Source organism: Hyla sarda, chromosome 4 (genome assembly GCF_029499605.1).
Source record: "Hyla sarda isolate aHylSar1 chromosome 4, aHylSar1.hap1, whole genome shotgun sequence".
NCBI classification, from domain to species: domain Eukaryota; kingdom Metazoa; phylum Chordata; class Amphibia; order Anura; family Hylidae; genus Hyla; species Hyla sarda.
In genome coordinates this window covers 8,767,185-8,775,651 of record NC_079192.1, presented here as the reverse complement: position 1 = coordinate 8,775,651, position 8,467 = coordinate 8,767,185, and the positions used below count along the sequence as shown (strand labels likewise).

Here is an 8,467-nt window from a genome sequence, read left to right as displayed (position 1 = left end):
CACCTGTAAAATCAGCCACCTCTGTGCAAATCACCAATTTACTGTAAGCTGCAAATCACCAATTTACTGTAAGCCTCTCACTCCTGAGCCTTGTTGTGCGTCTGCAGAGCATTTTACGTCCACATATGGGGTATTAACATACTCAGGAGAAATTGCATTACAAATTTTGGAATTTTGAAAGGAGAAAGAGCCCCCCAAAATTGGTAACGCAATTGCTCCGGAGTACAGAAATACCCCATAAGTGGCCCTAAACTGTTTCCTTGAAATACAACAGGGCTCCAAAGTGAGAGAGTGCCATGTGCATTTGAGTTCTAAATTAGGGATTTGCATAGGGGCGGACTCAAATGCAAGCATTACAATTGCCTCCGCTACCAAAAATATTCTACGCCAGTGATTCCCAAACAGGGTGCCTCCAGCTGTTGCTAAACACCCAGCATGCCTGGACAGTCAGTGGCTGCCTGGGGTGGGAAGGGGGGGGGGGGGCAGTGTAAGGGTATATGTAGTGGTTTACCCTTTTTTTTGTGTAGTGTAGTGTTTTTATGGTATATTCACATGGGTGGGGGTTTACAGTGTGTTTCCCGCTAGGAGTTTGAGCTGCTGCGGAAAAATTGCCGCAGCTCAAACTCGAAGCAAGAACCTCACTGCAAACCTGACTGTGTGAATTTACCCTGTACATTCACATGGGGGGGGGGCCTCCAGCTGTTGCAAAACTAAAACTCTCAGCATGCACTGGCAGCAAACTGCCATGTGGGCATGCTGGGTTTTGTAGTTTTGCAAGATCTAGAGGGCCACAGTTTGGAGACCACTGCACAGTGATCTCCAAACTGTACCCCTCTAAATCTTGCAAAACTGCAAATTCCAGCATGCCCACACAGTAAATGGTCTCCCCAGGACCCCCCGAGTCGTTGGCACGGGATGCCTGCTGAATGATTTCAGCAGGCATCCCAGTCCGGTCCTGGTCCGTCAAGCGGCATCAACCGCAATTCCCACGGGCATACAGGTACACTCTACATCCCCAAGAGGTTAAAAAAAATATATTGAAAAACCTTTTTTTTTAAACTCCTGCTGTACGCTGGATACTACAAGTCCCTCTAGTCGGCAGCAGGCAATGGTGAAGTAATGTTAGTTGTAGCCAACAGGCATGAGGCATTTGTGGACTAGGGATACTTCTAGACTTTGTGATGCCTTTCCATGTGCTGACGTAGAGACCTATGACCACGATGTGTCTTCCTGTCTTTCGGCAGATACGCTGTCTGGTTTCCTGCATCTGGTAAGATAGTAAAGAATTTCCACAGACAGGATACCGTGTGCCCCTGTTCTCAAGCCTGCAGAAGCAGCACCAGTGTCACCATCACTTGCTCGTGAGCTGTTTAGACCAAAAGGCCTGCTGATATCTCCACCTCTATAAACTCCTCCTTATCGTCCTCACTATTCCTCCTCATTAGGAACTTCCGATGTGTTATTGTGGCCTCCTGGTTCCCCCTGAGCACATCCACCATGATGACAGTAACCCTACCATGCCTATCACCACTAGTCCCACTAGTGCTATGCTCAGCCACTGCACTCCCCCCCCCCCCTTCGCCACCTCAACAACACACTCCAAAGGCTGACCGTGACACAACTCCTCCTCATGGTTAGTGCTTTCCTTCTGCTTAGCAGTTGGGGGAAAGAGGGAGCAAAGATAGAGATGAGGAAACAGACAGATACGCCATGTAACAGTAGACGATGAGGATCCACTGACAGCTGGCTGACTGTAATTGAATCAGACCCTTCTTTCTCCTCCCTGAGAAGACCTTGAATGAGTCAGCCAGTACACAAGGGCCGTACTTTCCTGTGAAACCACATATCCTGTCAGACAGTGAGAACTTTGGACGGCTGACACAACTGCTACTACTACTACCAGGTTCCTGACACCTGGCTGCTACTACCTGTACTGGTGCTGGTACTGCCACCAGCATTCTTAGTGGCAGAGGACATTGCAAGGGTCTTCTGTCCTCTACTCCATCCAACAATTATTTATCAGATGTATTTGAGAGGTTATTTTGACCTTTTTGGGGAGATTTTTCACATACACTCTAGTCAATACTTTAAACTGTTACCTTACAACCAGGCCAATTTAATGTATGTATTTTAACCAATAACATAGACATACAAGCACTTTAGAGGTCCAATGTATGTTACATGTAGATGCTTTTATAGCGCTGTTAGCTTACACACAGTAGATAAACTGTGTGTGTGCTTAAACCCGTAAATGTAAGTAAAGCGCTGTCCATGGCTATCAGCCGCCAGGACCCATGTCTAATGCCGGACATCACCGATTGCAGTGATGCCCCGCATTAACACCTTAGACGTGGCAATCAAAGTTGATTGTTGCATCAAAAGTGAAAGTAAACGGTTCTCGGCAGCTCAGTCGGGCTGTTTGGGACCGCCGCGGTGGAATCGTGCTGTCCCGAACAGCTGAGAGGATGAGGGGATGGTCCCTACCTGCCTCCTCTCCATCCGATCGGCGATCTGCTACTCCATGCCTGAAGAGCGCTTAAAACACTGATCAATGCTATGCTAAGAGAGAAAGAGAGGCCAGACAAAGCTACACACTTGTTTTTGTAGCCTTATACAGTTTGTTTCGGAACATATAGTCCTCCTCTCATAAGTGTAAACTGTACATACACCTACATGGTGTCCTTTATATATTTTCATGTTAATCTATGTTGGGCCTAGTTACTGTGAAAGGCCAGCCAAAGCAACACACTTGTTTTTGTAGCCTTATACAGTTTGTAGCGGAGCGTATAGTCCTCCTCTCATAATTGTAAACTGTATGAACACCTATGTGTTGTCCTTTCTATTTTTCCTGTTAAACTAATTTGGGCCTAGGTACTGTGAAAGGCCAGCCATGTGGAGTGTGCCTTTGGAATTTTTGCGGGCAAATGGCGGGTCTTCACATGGCCATTCCAACTGCACCTGGACGGGGTTGATCAGGTTTTCGTCCTAACCAAGGAGCCTCCCCCAGTGATCCAGATGAAGTGGAAGCAGCTCTGCCTGGACTACAGGAGTAATGAAGAAGATCAACCCAGGCTGTCATGTGTCTCAGAGACAATTCTGCACAGTTTGACAGGAGCTGGCAGAGTTTCTTGGCAGGATCATATGATCTGAACTTTCTTGGACTGCTTTTTGATCATTTTTTAGTTTAAATTCACTTTTGATAGGAAACTGCTGATATATTTTGCATGTGGTGTATACACTTTGCTTGCAGGATATGGGAGGGGGTAGATTGTATGCCCCAGTGTCATAATCAATGCCCTCCAGTATGCTAAGAACAGTATTTGTCTACATCACCAGCAGGTATGTACTTTTGGCTGGCCTTTCATAGTATCTAGGCCCTTCAGACCTTCACAGGAACAAAATTGTACACCACTTAGGTGTACGCACAGGTTACACTTAATAGAGGACAATACGCTTTTAGAGCTCTGCTCACCCTAACTGGCTGGCTACTATTAGCTTTTAAGTTGTTGTGCACACCAGTGCTGCAGCACACAGTCGCTGTGTACTACACCAAAATTGCACTTTCTCTCTCAATCTCTCTCCCTTCCCTATCAGTGCTTCTAGGTTGGATTTGGGCTTGAGGTTAGTCGCTGCTGTAAAAAAAAAGATTTTCTGTGCAACACATTGCTCTCTGTCCCTCTCTCTCTGCAATAGAACACTGATGTGACTGGGAGGTGAATCGCTGCTGTAAAAATGCTTTCCTGTGCAACACACACTGCTGTCTGTCCCTCTCTCTCTGTAATAGAACACTGATGTGACTGGCCGCAAGATGGCTGCCGATTATATAGGGCTGCGACAACACAGAAGTTGCTGGCTGCTGATAGGCTGCATGCTGCATGTGATTCAGGGTCATCCCGCCTACCTGCATTCCCAGAGTCGCTTGCCCCATGTCCTCACATGTGGATCCACAATTTTAGATGCCCTGGAGCTTGGGTCGCACTAAATGGGGTTTTAATGGTCACTCTCATTAATACAAATGTTTGCTACTGCACTCCTTATGGAAAATAAAAAAAATATTTTTAATATACTTTGTTTTAAAAAAATGAAGTTTTCACATTTTTATTTTTGCTTCAAAAAGCTCAAGAGCACAATTTCCCCCCATCTCATACACAGACTTTGGAATGAAGCCCAAACACAGGAAGTGCAGCCTGGAGTGCTGAGGGGGCGGGGTGTCCAAGCAACAGCATATGGCAGTAAAGTGTGAGAGGAGCTATGATTGGATGAGGTTGGACACCCCTCCCCCCCCCCAGCACTCCAAGCTGCACTTTCTGTGTTTGGACTTTGGTCCAAAGTCTGTGTATGAGATCGGGGAAAATGTGCTCTTGAGCTTTTTTAAGCACAAATAAAACATAGAAAACTTCATGTTTTTTAAACAAAGTATATTAGAAATATTTTTTTTATTTACCATAAGGAGTGCAATAGCAAAAATTTGTGTTAATGAGTTACCCTTTAATGAAGCAATTTGTTTCATCGAATCACGGCGATATTCAGATTTGTTGCAAATCACATTTTTCAGTCCTTTTCCTATAATTGGCAGGATACATCCTTAGGTTACCTGGGAGTACATCTTACCCCCGCATACCCTTCCCTGTATAAGCAAAACTTCCCACCTCTCTTTCAAAGTATACAAACACTATTAGAAAAATGGGCCCCAATATCACTCTCTCTGTTAGGGAGAATAGCAGCTGTTAAAATGTCTATTCTACCAAAATTCCTGTATCTTGTAGAAACTTTACCTGTCCCCATTCCCAAAAATGCCATTAGAAAGTTCCAAGCTATGTTGCATAAATTCTTATGGAGGGGTGGGAGACAAAGGTGCTCAGTGGCGGTCCTATCTGCTAAAAAACAGCTCGGAGGCCTGGTCATGCCTGATGTCTATAAATATTATTTGGCAGTGCACCTCCGGAGAATCCCCTCATGGACCAGATTTTTGGCTTATAACAGGTGTAATGAAGTCAAGAAGTTATGGATTGCTCCTGTCCACCCATCCTCTATCATATGGTCATCTACCCCCTGCACAAGGAACCTTTTGGGCCCTTAAATCACTGACCTCTCAACTTACAACAATGTTATTTAACCCTAGTATCCCAGATAGAGATGACATCAGGACTATCTCCCCTTGCATCCCGGCCAAGATATTTTACCTAGCTGACTTGGTTGATCCCATCGCTCGAAATCTTCTAACCTTGCAATCTTTGGTGACAAATTTCGCATAACAAGAGAGTCCCTATCTCACTACCACAACATTCAGGGACATTTAGGGATTTGTCCATCTGATCCCGCTTTCCCACCTCTGACTCCCATAAATTTATTTGTAAGTGAGATACCACCACTAGAGGTTTGATCTCAAGAACTTATGATATTTTAATATGTCCACAGGACACATCCCAAATATGATGAAGTGGGGATCTTATTTAGGGAAATCACTCACCGTCGCACAATGGTAGGTCATTTGGTCATGGGCAGCTAAGTCCTCAACTTGCATCACACACAAAGAGAACCAGTACAAAATGTTACTACATTGATATTACATGCCTGAGATACTCCACCACATCTTCCCGCAAGTTTCCCCCGCTTGTTGGAGGAGTAATAAAGATATTGGTTCTATACCACACATGTTTTGAGACTTCCCACTTCCAAGACACTTTTGGCTGGAGGTGCAATCAATAGTTAGGAGGATTATTGGGTCTCACATTCCACGGTCAGTGGAAACATATCTTTTGAACTTTCCACCCGGTGGAATTAGTAACATTCAATCTAAGCTCTTTTTACATATACTCCCTGCGGCCGAGTGTCTTATGGCTCAATGGTGGGAGAAAACTGAAAGCCCCCATTCCAAATGCTACTGGACAAAATTGCAGATATACGGAGAATGGAAAATATGTCCGCTATGGTGGAAAACAGACTGGATGCTTTCCAGACATTGTGGCGCCAGTGGGATGAATATGTAGAATCCCTGAGAGTGGTCTGAGGCAGTCAACGGATCCCGAGGAGCTGGAGCCGAGCAGATACATTATCTTTACTCTCTTTATCTCCCCTACTTACCTGTCCCCTTCTCTATATAACTTCCCCCCCCCCCTTTCTACCTCTTACAAACCTTCTACCTCCTACTTTTTTACGTACATTATTTTATATATTTTTCATTGCAGGTTACCTGGGTTACTGTCCATAAACTGAGGTGTAATAGATCCGGATTGATTGTGAGGAAGTCTAGAGATACAGTATTACTAGTACCCACTAATACTACTTCTCTTGTCATAAAATCCTTGCTTCATTATTTGTCAGATAACGGCTTCTATTTATGCTTAATGTTCTTGATATGGGGCCTTCCCCGGATACTCACGGAGCCAACCTGGAAAAAATCTGGACTTCTTGACAGCCGGATCTATGCAGATTACCATATTGTAACCTGGTCTTGTTAATTTGTAGTGACCTTTGTTTATTATTCTATGTACTTATATTTTTCTTCACTGTTGAAAATATCTGTTTTAAAGAAAAATTATTTAATCAACAATCAGTTGAAAAAACAAAAAAAATTACAATTATATGACAGCCAATACAGTTTTGGAAAGATGATCTGTACTAGGATACAGCAGATACGTGGTTATATAAAGATGCATCATAGGAAATGGGCAATGTCCTGGAAAAAATAGTGTTAAAATGTGGGAAGTTTCCCTGTGTATTGAGGGAATAAATATTTGCAGTAAAGCATCCTGCAATAACCCAAGGACTCAATATTTTAACATTCTTCTGCCAAATCTGAAAATCTTCTCCTTTCAGACAAACTCACAAACTTTTATCTATAAATATTAATCATTATAATTCTATCTACATACATTACTTAACCAAAAACATTTCATTTTAGGTCATCGGAAGCCTCTCTCAAAGTGCAGCTAAGCCATCAATTAATTCTAACAAGTCTCATCTGTTTACTGTAGTCATTAAATTGTAGCCGTCATGTCAGGATCCTGTGGGAATATTTCTTGTTTATCTTACACTATAAAAACCATCAACGTCTGGTAAACATTGCTGTCTACAAGGCAAGACTTAACGATGCTCATATATCACATTATGGCTGAAAACACCCCAAACCTCTTGTGAGCATCCTCTAAGGGAAATCATTGGTAAGTAGAAGGAATAGACTAAGACCATTTTTGCTATGATATATTTCAGGAGTTTTTAAAATACATTTTTGCCAATTTTGTTTCCGTTTAGGAGAAAGGAACATCTTGGATATTTACTGACATGTAAATGATGTGTGAGGAGAATCAGACGCAGGTCACTCAGATACGTCTTCTTGGGTTTCAGAGTCTACACAAGTACAGGACTCTTCTCTTCATTGTGTTTCTCCTGACTTATATATTTATACTGGGAGGAAACCTTCTTATTATCCTTCTGGTTTCCATTATTGATCACCTCAAAACCCCAATGTTTTTTTTTCTAAAACACTTATCCATAACTGACGTCTTACTAACCACCAGTGTCGTCCCTGTGATGTTGGACATAATACTTGTTGAGGAGGGTATTTTGTCCTTTTGGGGTTGCATGATACAGCTGCTTTTATTTGCTTTATTTGGATATTTCCAATGTTCTCTCATTGCCGTCATGTCCTATGATCGATATTTGGCAATTTGCCACCCATTACGTTATTCTTCAATGATGATTCCAGCTCTTTGCCTCCAGCTTGTTTTTGGGGTATGGATTTTAGTCAGCGTGTTAACAACAAGTGAGTTTCTTGTCATTATTCAATTTAACTTCTGCGGCTTAAACTCCATTGACCATTTCTTCTGTGACTTTGGTCCAGTAATAACATTGACCACTTCAGACACTTCTATTTTTTTGTTGCAAGACAATGTTATTTCTGTTGTTTTGATATTTTTCCCATTTGTTTTTATTGTTGTGACCTATGCTTGTATTTTCTACACCATCCTTAAAATACCTTCAACTCTCGGTAAAAGAAAAGCCTTCTCCACGTGTAGCACCCACCTGATCACTGTTGGTACCTATTATGGTACCCTAATAACAGTCTACATAATTCCACCTGATGAAAGTTCCTTATATATCAACAAATACAGATCTCTGTTGTACCTAGTGGTGACACCATTAATGAACCCCATTATCTACAGCCTGAGGAACCAGGAGATAAAGAGAGCTGTGCAAAAACTCACCATTTACATCTTTTAAGATGATTAGAAAAGATGAGTCATTTTATACAATGGTATGGTCTATAATTTTAATAGTTGGCTTATTAGAACAGTGAAAGACAGAATCATCACAAAATATAAATTATGATTTGATTTGGATTTCACTCAGTTTCACAATGTTTTTATTGAATTTTATAAACATAAGAAATGTAACATATAACATATTATGACATCAGATGTGTCAGAGTTTACATATGAACATGCATAACAACCTTGACTGGTGG

At 42.3% G+C, this 8,467-nt stretch overlaps 1 protein-coding gene across 1 annotated transcript; it reads left to right on the top strand.

Annotated features, from left to right (window-relative positions):
• Positions 1-7,293: 7,293 nt before the first annotated feature.
• Positions 7,294-8,223, top strand: LOC130367221 (olfactory receptor 510-like). Its single transcript, XM_056569624.1, has one exon. The coding sequence runs from the start codon at positions 7,294-7,296 to the stop codon at positions 8,221-8,223; it is 930 nt and encodes a 309-aa protein (XP_056425599.1).
• The last annotated feature ends 244 nt before the right edge of the window (positions 8,224-8,467 follow it).